Below are 24,002 nucleotides of genomic sequence, written 5' to 3' on the forward strand. Positions count from 1 at the left end.
AACGTTGTTCTGACGATGGGGGAAGAGTTGGCGGTCTTGAAAGATGGCAGAAAGGCAACCCTAAGATCGCACTTCCAGGGAAAATTGTCCCAACCAAGTCCCAACGCAGGAGGGGCAGAAGAAAAGCAGCCAAACAAAGGCGAGCCAACCAAGCGGGGACGAGGTCGGGGTCGGGGAAGGAGCAAGAAACCCCAGGCCTAGTCAAGGACAACACTATGGATTCTTCAATAACTGTGAGCTGTGATGGAGACCAATCCAGCGAGAAGAAACAAACAAAATCTATAATTAACCTCAGCCCAATAGAACTATCAGCTGCAGAAGAGCAACTACTAAGCTTAGGCCTAAGCTTTTGTCCTGAGTCCAACTTTTCGTATACTACCACGAGGGCAGATATATACAGATTTATAAGGAAATTAAAATTGAAAAAACAATTCCTTAATAAGACAACCGGCACAGAAAATGCCCCAACCAGATCTACCACTAGCACCTCAGAATTGGCAGTCAGTGACCTAAACTTGTATCGTGACATCTGCCAGCTGGGGATTGATGAGGCTTTGGGGACACAGGAGATAGTGGCGTCCAGTGGTCAAAGGAAACCAATTACCCCATTCAAGCCCAAGTCCAAATACATTCCCCTGGCGGCACGGGATGGTCTTGACTCATTTAGTGATGTTGTAGTGCAACAAGTGAAAAAGATGGCCTTAAAGACTGACAAGAATAAGCGTCAATTTACAAACCAGGAGAGAAAAATAAATCAATTGTCCATCAAATTGAAAAATGCTAAAGTTATTGTTCGAAATTCAGACAAAGGTGGGAACATTGTTTTATGGCCAGCTACGGAGTACCTGGAGGAGGCGCATAGGCAATTAGATGACCCACAATGTTATTCCAAGAGCACCCCCCAGAAATACAGGGTGATGTTGGAGGCCTTATCAAAGAACTTGGTGGCATGGAAGGGCCTTGGTATGCTAAGTGGAGATGAGTTTAAGTTCATCAAAAAAGATCACCCACTCACACCATATATTTATTTCATACCAAAAGTCCATAAGAATATCTCCAAACCCCCAGGAAGACCAATAATCGCAGCATGTGGTGGCCCCTTGGAAAACCTTTCAAGGTACATTGACTACTTTTTGCAGCCACACATGAAGTCTTTAAAGTCATATGTGCAAGACTCAAGTGACTTTCTGCGAAAGTTGGAGGATGTAACATGGAGCCCCGACTTGTTGTTGGTAACGTTGGACGTCACTTCATTATACACATGTATAAAGCACAAGGATGGCCTGCGGGCATGTGAGTATTATCTTAGCCGCAGGCCCATTGAACTGGCCCAACACACCAAAATGCTCTTGGATATGCTAAAATTCTGCCTCAACAATAACTTTGTCATTTTTAATGGTCAAATGTACCAACAAGTCCAGGGTGTAGCAATGGGGGCCAGTTTCTCCCCCAGTTACGCGTGCCTCTTTATGGGGTGGTGGGAGGAACTGGTCCTCCTGCGAAAATTTGAAGAATATTGGACTACTAATGTTACTTGTTGGCTCAGATTTATTGACGACTTATTTATTGTATGGCGTGGTTCCGAGGAAAGTGTTTTAAATTTTATACAGGACATCAATGACAATGATCTTAATCTGCATTTTACCTCTGATGTAAGCAGGGAATCGGTAACATTTTTAGATGTACAGGTTTTTATATGTAATAATGTGATTTCCAGTACTCTTTTTAGAAAACCGACGGCAGGTAACACTCTTTTACATGCTACGAGTGCTCACCCCCAACATCTAATCAAATCAATACCCTATGGCGAGATGCTACGCATCCGCCGTATTTGTAGCAATCAGGAAGATATGATTGTTAAACAACAGGAAAGTTTTCAAAGATTTGTAGATAGGGGTTACACTGCCAAGATAGTGAACACTGCTATAAAGAAATCTAGGGTCAAAGACAGAGGTGATTTGCTGACGAGGAGAGTGAAACAAAGTGACAACACTAATGAAGTTAGACTCATTCTGACCTACTCCAAACAGGAGAAAGAACTTAGGAGTATCGTCAGGAGAAACTGGCACTTTGTAAAAGATGATCCCACGATTGGTGATGTGATGCCCCCTAATCCATCAATTACTTTTCGAAAAAGTCTGAGTATGGGCTCCATCCTCTCCAAAAATAGTCAAGACTACATAGGCAAGGAGCCTTGGAGACCAATCAGCAGGGGCTTCTACAAATGCCTGGCATGTAAAGCCTGCCAACATGGTGTTAACACCAAAAAATACACAACAGTAATCCCCAAAACTACTAGGGAAATAAAACAACACCTAACCTGTAGAACGGAATACTGTGTGTACATTTTAGAGTGCGACTGCAAACTCAAATACATTGGCAGCAGCAAGCTGCAAATACATAAGCGTATTTTGCAGCATCTGCGCGCCATTGTAAATAAGGACCAAAGCTATCCAGTGGCCAGACACTTTGAGGCGTGTCACAACAGTAAGCCTCAGTGTCTCAAATATTTTGCCATCGAGTCTGTAGCACTTACTAGAAGAGGAGGTGACAGGGAGGCATGTATGCGCAGGCTGGAAACAAAATATATTTTGGAGTTTAACTCAAAGTGGCCGGGAGGTCTTAACACCACGGAGGACCTCCACACATACTTATGACCACTTTAGCATAATGTCACCTGTGCCATATAGTTAACACCATGACATAACCATAGTCTAAATGATAAGAGGAGTTGGTCTGCACCATGCACTTTTTTTACATATTCATGTTTATATTGCAATATACTATGTATAATTTATATATTGAGTGTACATAATTTTGGTGTGTGTAGATATATGAATTGATTGATTTTAGCCGTCGTTTTAGATATTAGGGTAATATGTTTTTTATCCTGATTTTTGATGTGATAGCTGATTTTAGTCATGTTACCGATTCCCTCTTTTTTAGACTGTTTTTATGGTGTGATGATTTTTTCTATATGTGCAATATTGATGATGTATGTAAGTATCTTGTCTTGAAAATGGAAGCAAGCTCTGGTTTAATAGGGTTTAGACTTCCCTTCCCCTTTACCTCAGTACTGTATAACCTCCAGCACCAGCCACTTTAACTGTATTTGCACTTTTGACTGCACGATGTCACTTTAATGGAAGAAATTATAATTAATTTTTTCCAATTGACACGAGGTCACTTTAAATATAAGTGCAATAATATAGCTAAAGATAAGAATGATATAATGGAACCGGAAGTAAGTTAAGGCTCCACAATCTCTCCTTTTGAGCCTTATCTGGCTGGCACAATTGACGTCTTGAATTCATTTCTTCTTGTTTTCCTTTTTTTAAAAAAAGAGATCCATATAGATAGAATTAATTTTCCTTTTTTTGGATCTTTTTCTTTCACAACTATCATTAAATAGCAGTGAACAATAGTATAATTTGGTATTATACTTTAATACACAAGGGTGAGCACTATTTTTCGCACAATAATTTCTAATAGATTTTGATGGGCTATATGGTATACTTCTTTCTCAACACCATCTAGAAGAGTTATAGGCATTTATGCAGTTATAATCAATTTTTATCAAATTGTTAGTACTCTTCGCACAATGAATTGAAGCAGTATATGTATAACTTTATACCTTTTGATACATTATGCAAAATTGTGACTTATTTATGTATTTATACAGTTATTTTCACTTTTGTATTGGTACCAGGAGAAAGTATATGCAAAATGTATTTAAACATATAGTATTATTTCTATGTCCATCATTTTTTGACATGTGACTGCACGTTATCACTTTAAATGGGCAAAAAGCAATCTGTATCGCCATGTGACCAAGGCCGCTGGGACGGCCGAAACGCGTCATGACACACTACCTAATGGCTAAATAAAGAATGCTGAAGGAAAGTTGGTCCTTGCCTCGAGTCTCTTTGCAAGGAGCGCTGCTGCGAGGTATTTGCAGATATATATATATATATATATATATATATATATATATATATATATATATATATGAAACACGTGACTCCTCTGAATTTCTCGGTGTTTCCGGCGCCTGCTCAGCACACCAGCAAACAGAAGGGAGACGGACCACGCAACATCAGCATATCGGTATTTTTATTCGGTACACAGAAAGCAGCTACGCGTTTCTGGCAAGGTATGCCCTTGTTCACGCTGCAACATGTACATAGGACTCAATGCTTTTTTAAATGCAGTTTCAACCCCTTCACAGTGACGTAGTGAGTCATGTGACTTGATAGATAGTGAAAACATACTGCCACAGTATATATATAAATAAATACATCTGACGGTAACATACCACAAAAATAAATCACCGGTTAAATCCATAATCAGACAGTAATGACAAGTAAGGTAAATCACTGGTTAAATCCATAATTCTACATGTACATTTTTAGGCAGTCAATGTATTTAAGACTATTTACATCACATAATATCTCAATATGACAAGACCTCATTTCTTGGGAGAATACTACCAAGTTGCTAAAGCTGGGAAACTCCCATATTAAATAAATGTACAACTAGTTTGTCTGATCATATAACCATGGCAGTTGATAAAGTGCTAAGTGAAGGTTAAAGATAAAGTGCAAAGTTGAAAAAAGTGCAAGGAAGAGAAAGCTGTACGAGATAAAGTGCAATACCATTCATTAATCCAAGTATGAAAGACCATATCTAAGCACATCACAGTTTCATATGGGTATAACTGATTACCACTCCATTCTATGTGCATGGTTCGTACCTTAATAATAATAAATAGCATAAATAATTAAAATATTATGAAATCCTATAAATACACCTAGATTGGTGACAATCAATTGATGATATATATATATACAAACCATTAAATAGAATATATATACACCTCTATTAGCGAATGTAAAACCCACAAAAATTTATATATGGTGATTTCATGTATGTATCTAAGATATCCTACGTCCTATCAAGTAGAAAACAATATAGAAAGATAGAATGCAATATAGAAAAGTAGAAAAATAGAAAAATACACAAGTATATACAGATATAGACATATGAAATATATATATCTCTCTGTACAAAATATTTACATCTTCATATTTACAAAAAGGAAAGATTATCAAATTATTTACATGAAGCAGCAAGAGGAAATGTTTTCAGACCCGCCCTCAACCTCAAAATAGGGAACCTAACTAAGAGGGAGGAAAGACAATGGGTACGGGTCTGGGGAAATATGCAGGCAAAAATAAACGGAAGAACAAAACAATATATTACAAAAAGTGATGCATCTCATCAATATTGTTCAATCCGTTCGGCCAACGTGTATCTAGCTCTAATATCATTCTAGTCTCCAGCTGTCTTAGAAGTGATTCCCTGTCTCCTCCTCTTTTCAGGGGTGGTATAGCACCGATCACAAAGTACTTTAAACACAATAAATCTTTGTTGTGTGCTCTTTTAAAATGCCGGGCCACCGGATAGGCATGGTCACTGTGCAAAATCGCGCGCAAATGTTGTAGAATCCTGACGTGTACCTGCAGCTTGGTACTACCAACATATCGTAATCCGCAGGTACACGTCAGGACATACACGGCAAAGTCTGTTTTGCAATTAAAGTTGCCTGTGATCTTTTTTGGCTCTGTAGCAAAAGGAGTTAAATATTGCGAGGTGTTAATGCCAAATCTACAAGCGCGGCAGCTGGAGCACTTGAAAAAACCTTTTGAAGGTTTTAACCAAGGGGTTTTAGTTTTCAATTCAGGGGCAGGTTTGTCCAAAGCGGACCCCATACTTTTCGCCCGTCTGAAAGTGATGATAGGATTGGCTGGCAACCTGGTATTCAGTATATGGTCACTTAACACTATAGGCCAATTCTTTTTAAAAATTGCCTTTAATTTCCTGTCCTTGCTGCTAAAAGCTGTAATCATCCTTGGGCCATCTTGTTGGGTATCAGGAATTTTGTTGTCTTCTGACTGTGTCTGTGGTGAAGGAAATAGACTTTCCCTAGATCTAAGTTCTGATTTTTCCACTGCTTTCCTAAGAATATTATCAGAATAACCCCTGACTTTTAATCGTGCTAACAATTCATCTAAACATTGTTTGTAGTCAGAAGGGGAACTGCAGATTCGTTTGAGTCTTAATATCTCTCCATAGGGTATCCCCATGATGGTATGTTTCGGGTGCATACTGGCAGCATGTAAAGTCATGTTGCCAGCAGTGGACTTCCTATGGAGTGTAGTGCTAAGCTTGGCATCAAACACATAGATCTCCACGTCCAAAAATTGCATCCTGATTTGGCTGATGTTAACAGAAAACTTTAGATTCATGGAGTTATCATTCATATCTTCTATAAACAACAAAACCTCATTTTTGGACCCTTTCCACACCATGAATATGTCATCTATATACCTCAGATAACAAACAACATGTTCCCTCATGGTAGTGGAGTGTAAAGCGGTGAGGACCTGCTCCTCCCACCAGCCTACGTGTAAACACGCATAGCTGGGGGAGAAACAGGCCCCCATCGCCACCCCTCTCATTTGTCTGTAAATGTCTTTGCCAAATGTGAAGAAATTATTATGTAAACACCAGTGAATTAGTCCCAATATGACCTTGTTATGCTCGTAGAAAGCCATGGGTTTCTTGTCCAAGAAATATTTGATTGCATTCATGCCTTGTTCGTGGTTGATACTCATGTATAACGATTCAACGTCCAACGAGATCAGCCACATGTTGTCTTCCCAATCAATACAGGCAATCTTGTCCAAGAAATCACTGGTGTCGCGAACATAGCTATCAAGATTTTTCACAATATCTTGAAGAAAGAAGTCAATATATTGGCCAACGTTTTCGCCCATGCTTTTAATGGCAGAAACAATTGGCCTCCCCGGTACTGGTGTAACTCCTTTATGCACCTTCGGAATCAAATACAAAGATGGCATTATTGGAAATTCTGTATTCATGAATTTGTATTCCTCTGTGGAAATCAGTCCTTCTCTCTTCCATTGGGATAGCAACCGTTGTAGTTCACTCTTGGCATGGAGGTATTCTTTCTGGCTGGAGACTTTGTAACACAAGGGATCTGAAAGTTGTCGCTTGGCCTCAGAAATGTAATCTTGTTTGGGCCAAATCACGAGGTTACCACCCGTGTCAGATTTTTTTATTACTAATTCATGATTTTCTCCAAGTTTCTTTATTAATTTGCCATATTCTCTTCTCATAAATGAAACTTTCCTTTTCGATTTGGAATTAGTTTGCTTGTATAATTTCTTGATGTCACTTATTACACAGTCATGGAAGACGTCGATAGCGTCTTTGGGTGTTACGGGAACAAATTTGGATTTGCTTTTAAACGGACTGAGGCCCGCTCCCTTTTGCAAGACAGATATTCTGCTAAGCCTTGCCTGTGTGGAGGCATCTAAGTCCGCCTCAGTATCATTAGTGGAGGTGTTTAGGTCATTTGCATCCAAGAAGGTATGTACATCCGATGCTGATAACATGTTCAAATTGTCAATCATTGATTCCTCAGATGTGTCATTGTCATTATCATTGGATGAGCCTTTGATGGTTTTGAGCGCAAAATGTTTCTTTAGTTTTAATTTTCTTATGAAAAAGAACAGATCTACTCTGGTCATTGTGTAATTAAAACTCTGAACAGGGCAAAAATTCAAGCCTAATGATAGCAGTTGTTTCTCTGCTTTGGTTAGTGTTACATTAGAAAGGTTTATTATCGTATTATCATTTAGCGGCGTCTCACCCATGGTTTCTTTTTTCTGGTTTGTGTTTGGGCGCCGTTGTTGCCGCTTGCGCCTTTCTTTTCTTCGCTTGTTCCTTCTTTGTCTGTTGGCGGTAATTATTGCCTTGGCCCTGGCTTCAAAGTCTGTAATCTTTCCTCCACTATAAAATCCATTTCCTGTTGCAAGCTGAGTTTGGTTAGTCCTTCCAAGTTTAAATCCGAATTTATAGAGGAAGAGGAGGTTAAATTTTCACTGGAGTTGCTTAACAATGAGCTCGCATCGGAGTCCAAGCTGCTGCTCTCCACAGTTTCATCATTCTGTGCATTTTCACCCGTGCTGGTAGATTGTATAGAGCCACTATATGAGCCAGCATTTGTACTAGCCTTCATAGTAGCGACCGTTTTAGCCGTAGTAGATCCATCAATGGCATTTTTCTTTTTACTAAAGGCTTGTCTTTTGACTGAATCATACTTCCGTGAAAATGTAAATATTTTCCCATCACGGTAATCATTAGCGTCAAGAGTAAACTTAGTTGCCTTTCGAATTTTAATTTTTTCCTCGTGCTTTTTCAACCTCTCATTCATAGTATCCGATAGTTTTTTCATTTCTTCCCCTTCAGCATATGTGGATAGTTCGGTTTTCTGATCTCCTCAAGCAGCCTGATTCGGTCTTTAGCGGCATACTTTATTAGAATACAGACCAAGTTCATGGAGGCCGCCAAATTGCTTTCCCCCCATTCCTGCAACATGGCGGGATCTGGTTTCTCAAAGCTTGGGGCCAAAAGGATACGTAGTCCACGAGGGACCCGTCCAACCTCCTCATACTTGCTTAGAGATTTGTGCTCCCACCACTTTGTGCACTCGAGTTTCTTCAACTTTTCTAACTCTTTGAATATAGTTTTCAAATTTCTTGTTTGTTCACTTTGAGTAGTTCTGTTAGGCACTCTAGTATTGCTACTCTCGTTGGTTACATCATTAAACATGTTAACAGCAGCTTCCTCTCGCTGTTTGTCAAGCTCGTCTGACATATTGTTTTTCTTTCTGTGTTATATGTTATCCGAATTAGTGTAGTGCGTTCAGTCTAACACCGGATAGCCACCCGATTTCCGCAGCACGTACACACAAAGAGTTATGCTGTGAGACTTCCCCACCTGGTACAGGCTCCGTTTTACTCACCGATTAGCATAGGCAGGATCCGCTCGGTATGCCGCGCCAGCCGACACGAACCACACCGCAGTTCAACCGCCAACGCGCCTCAGTGTTTCGTTTGTAACTTGCCGACCAGGGGGCAGCCGCCGGGATTCCCAACAGGACGTATCCAAACAAAGCGATTTGAAGGCGGCTTCCACAACGCGAGGAAGGGGTCCGTTACGGAGACAAATCCACCTCAGTTAAACATGAAACACGTGACTCCTCTGAATTTCTCAGTGTTTCCGGCGCCTGCTCAGCACACCAGCAAACAGAAGGGAGACGGACCACGCAACATCAGCATATCGGTATTTTTATTCGGTACACAGAAAGCAGCTACACGTTTCTGGCAAGGTATGTCCTTGTTCACGCTGCAACATGTACATAGGACTCAATGCTTTTTTAAATGCAGTTTCAAAAGGTGACCACCCCTTCACAGTGACGTAGTGAGCCATGTGACTTGATAGATAGTGAAAACATACTGCCACAGTATATATAAATAAATACATCTGACGGTAACATACCACAAAAATAAATCACCGGTTAAATCCATAATCAGACAGTAATGACAAGTAAGATTATATATATATATATATATATATATATATATATATATATATATATATATATATATATATATATTCTCTCAAACTTCCTGCACAGCACCGTGAGGGAACGACAAGCCGCACCAGCCGGGTAAGTTTTAAGGTATTCTTTATTGGGCACAAAGAAGACGCGTTTCGAGCACACAGGCTCTTGGTCACATATATATTCTTGTACGACGCTCCTTTCTCTACTGGAGCATAAAGTGAGGCGTACACAAGGTGGTACTTTCCAGATTTTTTTATTCCACAGAAAAAATGTGTATATACCTATATATATAAATATACATATACATATATACATATACATATATATATATATAATATCTATTGTAAAGCCGAAGCTGGGGTCATCATCAAGTCAGTAGAAGTGTGGAAAATACATTTAATGCTTGAATGCTTGGCATGAGGCAGGGGTGCCCCTATCCTTTTAGCCTTTTTTATTAAGCCACTAGCTAGAGCAATCCGAGCATATACTGCAAATCCTTTGTGGGGATTACTGGAGGTAACAGGTAGGCTAGTTGGCCCCTAAGTACCTCCAGCAGTGAAGGGGACTACATACCCCAACCAAGAGCATACCAGGAGGTGCGTTTGAAGACTGGTGGAGAAAGGGGGCATGACCTGCTAGCAAAACTCAGCAATCCTGCTGTGTGGGATTTACTGGAGCTAACATGAGGGGTAGTTGGCCCACAAGGACGCCCTTGGGGCCAACTACCCCTCTTGTAACCTCCAGTAAGTCCCCCGCAGTGGGATTGCTAAGAGGTCTTCGGAGGCCACGCCCCCCTTTATCCACCACTTTGCAAACGTGCCTCCTGGCGCACTACTGGTTGGGGGATGAAGTCCACTTTATCTCTGAGGGATCTTGGGGGCCAAGAAGACCTCCTGGTACCGCCTGTAAGTCATATGCAACAGAATTCCTGAGAGATGGTCGGAGGCCCAGCCCTCTTTCTCCACCACTCTGCAGATGCAAATACTACTTAGAAATGAACAGAAAAAAAACAAAGGTTACAGGTACGTTATAGTTAGGAATTAGAATTTAAAAAAACCTTAGAAAGTCATGGAAAAAAAAACACAGGTCACAGGAACATTATAGACTGACATTTCACTTGCACAGAACCTGTGAAATTCAGCCGTTGTAGTTAGCTGAGCTAACTACAACTCACGCCCCTGCAATGCACTGCTGATGAGTTCACATATTACATCACTCATGACATGGTCAGTGACATCACTGATGACATTACTGATGACATCTCAAATGATATCACTCATGACATCATCCACATAATCTTTGCTGCACCTACTCCCACTCCAATATAATCTTTCATACGCCCACTCCAAATTTCAGGTTACCTTTCCTGAAACCACAGACACACCAATAGCAGTAAGTTCATACCCACTCACCGATTCCCACTCATGCGAAGCATCCATGTAAAATCTAGGTAATGGCCTTGCTGAAATCCATTCAGACAACACCCATCACTCTTATTTTTTGCTGTTCAAACCTACCCAGAAGGATAGTGACACTTCACTACCAACACAGGAGAATTAATACTATCAGAAAAGGAGAAGCAGCCAGAGACTTGATTATCCTACAGAGAGATGCAGTAAGGCAAAGAATCTGCGTAATGAATGTTGAAGAGGTGAGCTTTCTACACCCTCCGGAGAGCATCAGGATGAATACCAAGAGATACGTCTTACAGCTTAGGATTTGGCAGACACAGGGAGCAATACTACAGATCCCCTAGTGCTGAGCCCATTGCAGAGAAGGAAAGGCTGGTTATCCTTGAGAAGTTTCAGCTCTGCTTCCTGTGAGGTGTGTACAGATGTGAGAATACAATATCCGACACTGGCCCAACAACGTACTACATTCTCCTCCAGTCCATGAATTAATGATTTTGTCCCTAGTGTTCCTTGCTAAGCAATTGTGATACAATGTTGCAGCAGTCAAGACCTGGCTGCATGGATTTTGGATTTTACATTTCAAAGAGAAATTAACAATTGCTCTCTTTGGAATTTGTTTGAGGTAAATTCAGAATACAGAGAAGCTTTCTGAGGGTTGAGTAGATGTGGCAAAAATGAACTTAAAGTAATTAAACATTTTAATTTTTCACATTTCTAAAGACTAAGATTTTATCATTACAATTGGGGTTTCATCTTTTGACAGAATAGGAAGAATTATCAGGAAAAAGACAATAACACACAGAAAATGTACACATGATTGTTTGCACATTTTTCAGGGTTTCAGTATAAATAAATAGCGAAGATGGGCATCACAGAATATTAGTACATATTAATTATGTTTTGCAGTGGCACTAGAGTCAAGTAGGAACTAAGCTCATCTTCCACAGAGTGGAGCCAAGAAGCTCAAGGTAGTTAGCTTCACTAATATAGAGAAGTGATGATGAGTGTATATGTAAGGTAGTTATCTCTAATGTTTAAGTTTTAGGAGTAGTGCGTTTCACATCAGAACACAGAGTGGTTACACAGAGAAAGAACTGTAGTATATCCTTCCACTATTACAGTTAGATGCAAATTTGTGATGGCATGTTATTAAAATGGCTTTATTGCCTTTATATATCTACTTAGCCCTGCAAATATCAGTGTCCAGCAAAAGTGGCCAGTCAGTGTTTTGGCGTCTAGTGTCGGTTTCTCACCCTTATTCCATATCCCCTTTTCGACCAATAGGCGTCATATTAGAATTTTATGTAGTCATCAGTGGACAGCTTGAGATATGGAAGAGTGCGCAGCTGTTGCTGGATCCAGAGAATGCTCGTGCTTCTGGAGTTTGGGGACTCGGTCTGTGAATGCTTAATTTAAGAGATTATTTTTTTTCTCTGGGAATTTCAATTAAGGGCTTGTCTAGGTGTTAATGCAGATTTCAAAATAGATTCTGGTTCTAATCTATGACCTTAGCAGATTGGTCAGCGGTGAGTTCCACAATCACATTTTTGGGCTTCTGTTAAAAAAAGCAACCAATCACATGCAAGATGGATTTAAAGGATGTAGTAAGATGTTGAAGTCAGAATTGTGTATGTGAAGGAATTCTCAGGTTAGGGATAATAAATTATATTTTGTTTAGATTTAATATTAGCAAAAGGAGTCCACTTACATTTCTAGAATTCCAAGAGTAAATGTAGCACCAAATTGTCATAAGAATATATTTGTCAGGTATTTGGTTGTTTCATATGCATATTGGTGAATGGTGATGTATTACCCAGTGTTTTAATGTTGAATATGTTAAGACTAAGCCATACAGTTTTGCACCTGTGACAAATATGCAGCAGCACTGGGTACCATTTTTGTAGCTATCTTTCATTGCTTATATATTGGGAAATTGCGTAAAAAGATTTTTTCCAAGCTACAGATTTGCAAAGTGAGCAAAACAAACCGAACATTTTCACCCTAGTTTATAAAGAATTGTTTAAATATATCGGTCTAATTTTCAAATATTTAAGATAGGACTAAATTTGAGTCACTAATCAGTTTGGGCCACGTCTGTTAAGCTCCCCTTTGAAACAAGGTTCCTTTGTTAAAAAAACGTGTTTATGCACAAAGAATGATTTACGAGCAAGAAACGTAATATGCTATGTTTTAAGAATGGTTAGAGAATGGATGGCCTCAATTGTTGCCCTTTGCATAGAACCTGAAGTAATATTGAGTCTAGAACAATCTGATCCATTTCATATTACTTAGTTGGGTTTCCACTAAAGTCTATTTTAACCAGTCCCTATCATGAAAAACGGAATATAGTTCAAAATAGACCTAATCTGGTCTCCCAATATGATCCCTTGTTGTTTGGTAAGAAGATAACTTTCAGAGCAGGTCCACGTCTCAGGAACTCTCGCCAAGCAAACATCAGGACAGCAACTGACCCCCTCATGTGCAGAAAACTACTTATTCACGTTGAAAGAAAATGTGGAGATTTTAAACCCCTAAATTGCCCACTCACCAGCCATAAAACGTTAACACCCCTCAATGCACACTACTCCCTTCAATCCCTCTAGGTACATGGCCACTTTCCCCGGGAAGAAAATTAAAGTCTAATTGGCTAGACCAAGTAACCATCTCTGATATTCTTTGATACAACTCATGCTCAATGTGGAGCGTAAAGATCAGTCCTCTCACATCTTCTCTTCATGGGTAGTCAAACATTATAAATGCCTCACATAACATCCCATCATTGTACACAGGAGTAACTAAAGAAAAGAAAATGTTAAAGATGTGTTTAAAATGCTAATAAATTCATAATTTCTTAAGAACATCTTAAAAATGTATTTGGCATTTACTAAACTACACAGAGTTAATGGCTTAATCCGAGGTGTTTGAAATGCAAATAAAAGTATCACAATCAAATTGGTTCACTGTGGATTTATTTAAACATACATAATTTGCCAATGAAGGGATGCATAATTCATACACAAACTGTATTCACACAAGTAGTTCAGGAATATTCAAATAACTAATTGCAAAAACCAATGAAAATTGCAAATAAATATTTCAAACAAAAGAATTGAAGGGTGCCCAAAAAAAGTGAAGAAAAAAGTGATAAGTGCCTATACATAAGATGACACATGAACCGGTGCTCCAATATGTATTTTATATGGGGGAAGGGGGGTCAATAGAGTCTATGCGCCTTCTGTGTTGACAGTCTTCCTACCTCAGGGCTACTAAGCCATTAAGAAAAGGGTTGTTGATCGAACACAAGGTACTTAACAAAGCTTAAGGACGTAGGCAGAATTAGTAACCCACGGAGAGCCAAAAATAGGCAGGCTTCAATCACAAAATCTTGACCAAAAGGATACAGATCCTAACATTCAGGATCCACAATGTTCCAACTAAGAAGAATCAAGGGGCACAAATCGCCTTACTGGTACACTTTAAAAGGCATGGATGGTTTGTGATTAACAAATAAAATTCCTCCTAATTAAATAAATCAAAGTGATTTAAAGAGTAAAGACAGAGCATTTATGTAAACTCGCTCAAGGAGTCGATCATGCTACCTATCATTCATGGACCCGTCAATTGATTTATTTGAATTTTTCTCCAGAAAATGTATGCTTTACGCACGTACTTTGGTTGCTTTTTGCAATTACATTTACTTGAATATTCCTGAATTACTTTTCTAAATAAGGTTTATTGTGACTGCATCCTGCATTCCTTGATTGGGAAATTAGATATGTTTAATTAAGTCTGATCTGGTTCTACTGGCAGTGCTCGGGCTGTTTTGTTTGTGCTTGCTTCTGCATTAGAAGCGACAAGGAATACCAGGAGTCTTGGCTGATGGCATGAAAGCTTGAAATTCGCAGTGAATATAATGCAGGGGGCTAAACATAGACGATCCAATCTTTACCTGGGAGGCGTTCACGCAGCCTGGTGTTTCTTTGAACAGGATAGGTTTCTCTGTGAAAGGAATATTCACTTTTTGTCTTTGTCATCCTTTTTCTAATGAAATAGGAAGGTCATCAGACTAAATCTTCGGCCCAATAAAGTTTAAAAACTGTCGGGGGCCTATGGAGTGGAAAGATTGTTATAGTGTGCGCACAACGTGACATTCCCTCCTCCCAAAATTCCTTCACCTTACCACCGGCAACGCCCAATAACTCTCAGACTCAGGGTCGGTTGTCCATGGCGTAGCCTTTTTATTCACATTACGCTAGTCAATTTACCACAGACCATTCCCAAACAAAGATCTGCTTCTTGTATATAAGAATTATTCACAGCATCACACTTAGCTGCATCACATGTCAACGGCAGTAAGGAAATTAGGTACAAGATCACACTTTAATTCGACCGTACACAGCTTGGCTGTACATTTAACCATTGCACTTTAACTTTTAGATTCGGCCGAACACTAGAACTTGGACATACATTTGAACTTGGCCTTCTCGGCCACCAATGTCCAACTGTGCTGCGCACATTGCGCCGTCAGGCCCCAACGCGCTACAGCCAACCGTTACTTGACATTCAGGGCACCGCATACCGCACCGGCCCACCAGGGTACCTGAACACAGGCCACCTCCCCAAGATACTACTGAGTCCATACGTTGTGGGTTAGGGCAGTAGAGTCCAGGACCACCGCCAGGTCGGTCCCTCCTCCCCGCTGACCCACTACACCCGTGGAATCTACCCCCTCCTGGGGTCCATGGAATGGTTGCACCTCCATTGTTGTGCATCCCTCTTTGTTGTTAACTGTCAGCGCTCTGCCTCCGTGAAGCCACGCTCTTCTGCCGGGTGGGAAGGTGGTCGACGACGCTCCTGAAGCTCAGGCTGCAGCCCAAGGGGACAAAGAGAATGAAACACCCCTGGGCCCAGCCTTAAATACTTGCTAAGTTTCGTTTCTCATAGGTTTCGTTTTCATGATACCTCACGTCACGAAGACCTCACCACCAACCCCCTTCTTTTTGTACTGGGGCCCGGAGGAGGAAGCTTAGCCCCATGGGGCAACTAAGGGTGCCCCTCCCCTAGGCATGGGAACGCCTGTTCATTACATTCATTTTTCGACGTGTATGAACTTCCGTTCATGGTTTGGTGGCTGATATTTGAAAGTGGTGTCTTAACTACGGAGGCCACAGACTGCACTCTATTTGTTGCTTTTCCTTTTCACTGTAGTTTGTCATATTACAGGTTTCAGAGCTGTTTGGGAATAGGGTGTCCTTGGCTTTGCCCTATTACTTTGGAGAACACGAGTGTTGGGCTGGCTGTACTTTGTGCCTATTGTGTAGACTGTAAACATAAATGTATTGCTGGTGCCATACGGCAAGTAGAAGTGTTCTCCGTGTTGCTACGTCGTTCATTAGGCCTGTTGGATTGTGGGCATTGGGCATCTTCTCATGTTAGTGGTAGCAGCTGGTGAAAGCAGCTCTGCATGACTTATCAATTGTCTTTGGACAAGACTGTCAACTTCAAATGCATGCCATGACAACCAATTAATGCTGCAATTCAGCTGATCTGTGGTCCGAAAAAACAGACTTCTGAATAATTGGCAGGCGGATTTTAACCGTAATCTATTTCCTAGCGAATGCCTTTATAGCCCTCCCTACTCCTCTCCTGGTATGATTGGATATGATTGGAGCTTCTGCCAGTTTCCTCTGATAGGTTTGTTTTTAGGTCTCACGTGGCGTACTGCGCACATGCCCAGTCGAGCTACATGCCCAGTCGAGCTCGCAAGATTTTATGTTTTAGAGTGCACTTCACTAGCGAGGGTTAAGCCCCGCCCCTCTTCTCCATTGGCTGGCCTCCTAAACGGTGGCCAGCAATTGGAGAAGAGGTCCTAGTGATTTTCTCCTTTCTTGCTAAGCCCCGTCCTTTCCATACGGGGCTCCTTAACTTACTGCTTGCGTAAAATGTTTCTTATCTTTTTTATGGGTCCAGATGGCCCCATACAGAAGATAAGGAACCTTTTATGCTAGCAAGTCGGGCCTCAACGCTCCCTCCTCACGAGAACTCCGTTTCCCCCTCCCTGCGCTTGCTGACGTCCAGGTTATACTCCCCGTATAGTTTTAGCGAGAATCAAACTGCAAAAGCACCCCCCCGTCTGCCTTGTTATAACTTCACAACATGGTCCTGAATTTGTTAGCATTTTAGAGCATTTGTACCCGTGTATTGTAAGCGGATGTTCTTGTAATTGTTTTGACATGTACCCAGGGACTTATTTTCAATACAGTTTTGTTTTCCATGTATTTCTTGTTTTATTTTTGTGGGGTGTAGCTACTGCATTAGAACGCTGAACCATGTTTGGTTTGAGGTTTTTGACCCACTAATGGATCTAATTAAGCGCCTTTTCAAACCCCTATTCTCCTCTAATGTACTATACTCTCCACCCCCCCCCAGAGTTTGAGTGTCCTTGCTATTCCCGAGTTTGTGGATGTTTAAAGAAGACACCGTTCTAGATCTGAAATGGCTTGTATCAAAAAAGAGTAGCATTCCGGGTATTTAAAGATGTAGCCTCGACCTGTCCCAGTGTCCCACCTTCGGTTCTAACTTAATTATTGTTTGCACCATGTCCACCCCCTGCTTGTTCCATGTGTTGTTCCTTCACCACAAAAATCTTACTGTGCGTCTGCGCTTACTTCGGTTTTCTTTCAGTCTTCAGTTTTCCCCCCGTCGCTGGTGTTTTAGGACTGAGTGTTACAGCCTTGTTTAACCGTTTTCGCTTCTCAAGATATTTCCACCCCTTTGCGTTAGAGTGGGTTTTTAAAAATGAAGAGACAATTTCCGTCTTTTAATCCCTATTGTAACGCACAGTGAAGTGCTGGGTCTTGCCTTATGTAAACCCTCTCAATAGAGGTGACAAGTCTCTAGTCCAAGTTGTAAGATTTAACCCTTAAAGCAACAAGATCCGTGCCTCGCACAGCTCCTGTGCTGTGTTGCGCTTAGAGGTGATTGGGGAAGGAGGAAGACTTCAGAGGGTCGCACCGCTGACCACGTGATGCGGTTCCACCCCAGAAAAGGGCTGACTTCGCCCACGCCATCCCCTCATCTGAACCTCACAGAGCTCCTGTCCCACAACTCTGTGTGGAGAGAGTCCTCCAAGGAAGCGAGCCGATCCCGCCCAAACCCAACCCTACATCACATAGATTCTGGTCTATCCCTCCATGCGGGTGTGTCGCCCCGGGGAATTCGTTGTCCCTTATGCATTAACCTGCTTCGGCATCTAGTCCTTTATGCTCAGAGGTTCATCCGGGGTCCTCTAAGCGCCGCAAACTCGGGCGCCCCAGAATCTGCACCAAGACCGGTGGTGAAACACGTACGCATTGCACTGGGTGTGGCTGTCAGCGGACGGACCCTCGCAGATTAGCAACCTCGGAAATGCACCCCCTGAAAGGGATCCTAGCTACCATTTAGGTCTTGCTGCGTGATCCTCTGAATATACGGCTGTTCATGTGTTGGGCATTGTCCTGTAAATGGATACCTTTATCGTTTGTCTTGCATTGATCCGAGTAACCTGCAATAGCTGCCCACTACCGTGCTTCCTCTGGGGTTGTAGGGTTTATACGCAGAACACTGATCCCAGACTGACAAGCGGTGGGGGGCGGGGGATTGACTAAATTCACTCCCATGTAGACAATTTATAATCCCAAACATTGTCCCTTGTGTAGCCCACACATCACGTGCATGAACTGGCTTTTCTTTTGCCACCAGAGCTCTCTCTCCGCCCTTCCAGAACAGACCACCAGGTTGATTTAACCCCCTTGCTATATTTTCAGATTGCTTCCAGAACATTCCCCCCCGCCCAGGGACTTAAAACGCAACAAGCTGAGCATTCCTAATTCCTAGCCCTCCCCCCACAAAATAATTCCATGTAGGCAGAGCCCCAGGCTTCTAGTGTAGTAACCCATCTAACGAAAGGTCTATGGTCCGTCAGTTGACAACTCTAGATTTAAAGCATCGCTGTTAAATACCAGCTAGGTTAACGCAGGTTTTTCATTTGCGATTCAGTATCTGTTACTCCTCTGCATGCTTCAACCGATTTGTGTGTGTGTGCGTGGCTCTGTGTGTGTGGCTGTGTGTGTGTGTGTGTGGGGGGCTCTGTGTGTGTGGGGCTGTGTGTGTGTGTGGGGCTCTGTGTGTGTGTGTGGGGCTCTGTGTGTGTGTGGCTCTCTATGTGTGGGGGGCTCTCTGTGTGTGTGTGTGGGGCTCTGTGTGTGTGTGTGGGGGGCTGTGTGGGTGTGTGGGGATCTGTGTGTGTGGGTCTTTGTGTTTGTGTGTGGCATTTGCGAGAGATTAAGCTATTGGCATTGTAAATGACAATGCCATTTATTTATCTGTTTTCAAAACCAACACAAATAAAAATGTTGTAATTTACAATGCCAATAGCTCTAACTTTTGCAAAGGCGAGACCGTTGCATTGTAAATGCTTGTTTCATTTTAGGTCTGGCGTTAGGCAATTTATTTTAGTACAATCAAAAAGTCCTAGATTTATCCATTACCTTTTGATTTTAATAAAATTATTTATTGATGAGAAACCAACCTGGCTTAACCCATTTGTTTATTGTAGTATCATTTTCATTTTTCTATTGCCCATTTCAGCATATACTTTGGGGTAGTGGGTTGGCTCACGTCACCGGTTGTCTAAATTTACTGTGAGGGTTGCCCCTCCCAATTTTTCTCTTGAGGGTTTTGCCTGATAATGGGGAGTAAAGCACCCCAGTGCACGTTTACGTCTCATACATTTGTGCAGACACCAATCAACTCTACATTACTTAAGGGAAACATGACCATGACTCTACTGAAGAAATAAGGCTGTTGAAGAGTTCCCCTCTCCCACCTAGACCCCATCATCCAAAATCAGAAGGACATATACAGCAGGATTTTTTCTAATTCCGGACTATCGTTTGTGCAGTGTGAATTTCCTGTTGTCTCGAAGGTGCATGCTATTGTACTTCAGATGTTCCTCTGCAGAAGCGTCAGTAGCACGTTAAATCAAGACGTTTCTGCTAGATAACTGGTCAAGGGAAGTCGTATAGCATTGATACTAGTCACTACTGCAGCTTGCATCGATTCAGAGCACTCCTTGGATTGTAATAAGTAGCTTTGTTTATGGAAGCTTTTCATTGTATCTCTGATTTCAAGAACTCCTTACAGGGCACTCTTGTTCAATATAGTATAAAACAAACAATTCTTCATGTTTCATACTTCTATTTATATGTAAAGACTATAACGCACATTCACTATGCTGTGAGCCTGTTGGGTTTTTTTCATGCCTGTCTTAGAGCCTGCTTTTGCTGTTTCTCCAAACTCCTATTTTAAAAGAAAGAAATACATCCTAATAAAAATACATGTATCATACACGCAGACCTTTGGTCAGCCCTCTTCAATCATTGGTCTGTTCAAAATGAGAATGTGTCTGCCCACTACAGCCTTCTGCACGAGCTAAAAGATCAGTCCACTTCTGCCATTGGTTTTATTCACTAGGAGTGAGAGCATTTCTCTTTTAAATGTTCACATCTGCTTAGAAAGAAGCCTGCTTCAATGTCAGAGCTGATAGTCCAATCTATTCTTTCAATTTGTTTTCTAGGTATCATTTATTATTATTTTAATTTTTGACGTATTTTATTTTAAACAAATGGTCACAATCCTTATAGGTAAGCATTTTTATTAGATTACGGTTACATTAATAACTGCAAATGTAAATGATGAGTCCGTACTGGCTTTAATTGGGGAATTACTGGAAACTTTGTGATGACAAAAAATTATTATTTGTAATTAATAGTGCAACAACTGAGCTATGAAGTGCATGCTTATCCTTGACTAAGGATTGAAGGGACAGTTTTATAAAATAAAATAAAAAAAGAAAATCGCATTATGTACAGTCTGGGTATTACTAAAATCTATATTTTGAAAGAACCATTTTTTCTTAAACCTTTTTGTAGCAGTCTATATTATACTGCGTGTAATGCAAGTTTTAAATAACTTACATTCACACAGGTTCTGACCTCATAGCACTAAAAACTACACAAGTCTCTATTCTCCACTGCACCAACCAAGATTTAATTCTGTTACCTAAGGCACACATGTATTCCTGAATCGGACTGCATGACCCAGTGTGCAGAAATTGTATAGCACAGCACCCAAGATAATATGCTGCACGGCTAAAAACGTATAGTTCCAAAAGGCGAGACCTATTGGCTATGCCATTGCTTGTTTTCTTCTGCTTGCAAAGCCAATGTGCAGGAGAAAGGAAAAAGCTTAAAACCTCATGGTCAGGAACCATGCATTTTAATCATCTTACATGTCATTACATTAACATAATAACATTTCCTGGGCCGCCGACAGGGATCTTGATAGCAAATTCCCAAGCTGGGGTCTCTTTATGAGGCACCTTTATGGAGCTCTAGCAGGCAGAAGCCACACTTGCAGGCTCCCCCTGCTGGAGAAGTTTGTTTCAGGCATTGGCAGGGTACTGTTAGTGTAATTAACTTGTTTCAAATAGACTTAAGGTAATTACATTGCCCAGCAAGAGGCAGTGCTGGGCGGTACTGTAAAACACACACACACTTCACATTTCCCACTTCTGAAAGGAACAAGGAGTACAATGTTTTGCACCTGCATGCTGCCTTTTTATAAATCTATGTCAGGCGAGTGTGAATATGCCTGAGGTTTTGCATCTGCTTACCATGTTTTAAAATGAAATGTGCCCACCCACTAATACTAATGGGAAAATGATATAAAATGTATTTCATTGTTTGTAACTTTATTGGATCAAATGTTTATGCTTCAGGTACCATGGACACATTGTAATGTCAAGAGCATGAGAGGTAATAAACTTCGTTCAGAGGGTTAGATCACGTGATGAGCATTTCCTCCACTCATCATATGGGTTTGATGCTCATGTGTTCGGGGCCTAGGTGACAGCAATATGTCAACTTACTGTCAGTAGTTTATCTAAATATTGTTCTGAGAAACTCTGCTAACAGACCGATCAGCCCAGACTGCTTCAGCCCCAGCTTTACCCAGATTTTCCATACACTCGCAATCCAAACTGTCCAGGATCCGGGTAACCAGCCAGCAATTTTCATAAACACTGCAGGCCTTAACAAATACATCCCACTGACTCACCAACATATAGAATTATGGTTGGGGAATAGTGAATTACAGGGATGTTTTTCACCAAGGGGTTCTGAGTGACATAAAATGGACAACCAGAGTGAAGCGCTAGTGGTCTATGATGTCACTAAGAACCCCAAGGTGAGAAACACCCCCCTAATTCACTTTTATCCATCTATAATTTTATGTTATGTATGGCCCCCAAAATCTCCTGGCCCGTTTTTGAACAGCTATGCAGTAGTGAGGAATGGGGGGACCATACATAACATGGTCTCTGTATTCCTGTTCAAATGGTTAAAAAGAAAACAAAAAAGACTTACTTGCCATTCTTGATCTACCCCCAACACCTTTCCTGCCTTAATTCCTCTCAGGAAAGGCGGTCAGCCTGGCCTGAAGACCTTTATGACATCACAACAGTGGTTAAATGTTACTATGTCATAGCAGTGGGTTATGAGATTCAGAAACTGAAATAAACAATAGATGCTCTCTTTGAGAGCCATAAACAAGAACATTGTTTTGCACTCAGTAATTCAGTGTATTTGTTATGATTGTTTTAAGTGTACCCAATTCATTTATTATTACATTTTCAAAGATTTGAGTGAGCATGCCAAAAGGATACAGGATTGTCTGTAGCACTGTTGATTTCTGTTGTAATAATATTCTTTACAAAGTTTATTGTGTCATTGACCACACCATGAACCTGGAAAATAGCAAATTTAATTAGTGGGTAGCTTCCACTATATGAACTAATTTGGTCCCTAAAGGATATAAAGCAGTAGTACACGTCATCTACACAGTGATGATAATTATGCTAGTAATACAAGACATTCGCTATTTGTTACCGGTCAATGAGGTGTATTATAGAAGGTACATATGTAAACAATGATTTGGAATCATGCACTCTAAAACACACGTATGTTAGGGTTTCTGCCTCGCTGTCTATAGGGCACAGTGTTTCATGTACTGGGTTTTCATTTAACAAACTAGCCTCTGCTGGGATTTGCAGTTTTGGCTTTCTTCTATTTAAACAAGTGATTAATGCATGGGATAACAATGATTTGTAGCAGAAAAGCCTGGACTGCAAACCCCGCACCTAATTTAGCTCTCAGATATGACAATGTAATGCCTTTGATCTCCTGGCAAAGGCCCATATGCCATACAGATCCAAGTCAACAGTGGATCTACCACATTGGCTCCTTTACTGTAGACAGAAAGGAATACAGAAACTTTGTTTTGGCACCGTACAGCATTTCTGTTGTTTTTCAACAACAAACTTACAAAGAAGAAGGTTGTTTTTGAAAAACAAATCATCAACAGCCCAGATGAAGAGCGTATTTTCTCTCTGAGATTCAGGGCCATGCCACACATGGTCCTCATAGGCAGGGAAACAGAGTTAGGATCACCCAGGCATAAGCAAATGGGATGATCCTCACTCCGGCATAGCAGTCATGTGCTAGATCATAGCTAGACCTAAGGTGTTTGTGTTGGCAGAGGCTGCTGAGGCTTCATTGGATCACACCCGACAGCTTTCCCACTTAGGAGGCAGAGTAAAAGGCCATTTATGGTGGTTCACCAACTCAAACTCTATCTGTATTACAAAGTGAGTTTCCTTTGGATTGCACTTGAGATCTCATTGAAAATTGTGATCTATACACCCAAATGCTTACCTCACTCATACACATTCAAGCTCTCACCAGTCAAATAAGGTAAATATAACCATATACCCAAGGTCAACAGTCTGGAAAGTTTTTCTGATTAAAAATATATAAATCTATTTATTCATAATAGTATCGTACAATACATAAATAATTTGATGCATAGCCTTTCATTTGTAGCATCCCCGACATAAAATCTAAAATTAAATCACAACGTTATACACATTAAAGAAACATCAAAATTAAAAAAAGAGTACATGCAAGAGACAAAACAATATGTCATTAAAAAGCACA

The 24,002-nt window shown here is 40.9% G+C and overlaps 1 protein-coding gene across 1 annotated transcript in view; it reads right to left on the reverse strand.

The window, feature by feature from the left end:
- The window catches only part of HAL (histidine ammonia-lyase), a 372,837-nt gene that overhangs the window by 91,954 nt on the left and 256,881 nt on the right, over nucleotides 1-24,002 (reverse strand). The window contains exon 15 of the mRNA XM_086919081.1: nucleotides 22,673-22,753. Coding sequence (XP_086775207.1) covers nucleotides 22,673-22,753 — 81 coding nt within the window. The remainder of the gene's footprint in view (nucleotides 1-22,672; nucleotides 22,754-24,002) is intronic.

This window comes from Lissotriton vulgaris, chromosome 1_1 (assembly GCF_964263255.1).
Source record: "Lissotriton vulgaris chromosome 1_1, aLisVul1.2, whole genome shotgun sequence".
NCBI classification, from domain to species: Eukaryota; Metazoa; Chordata; class Amphibia; order Caudata; family Salamandridae; genus Lissotriton; species Lissotriton vulgaris.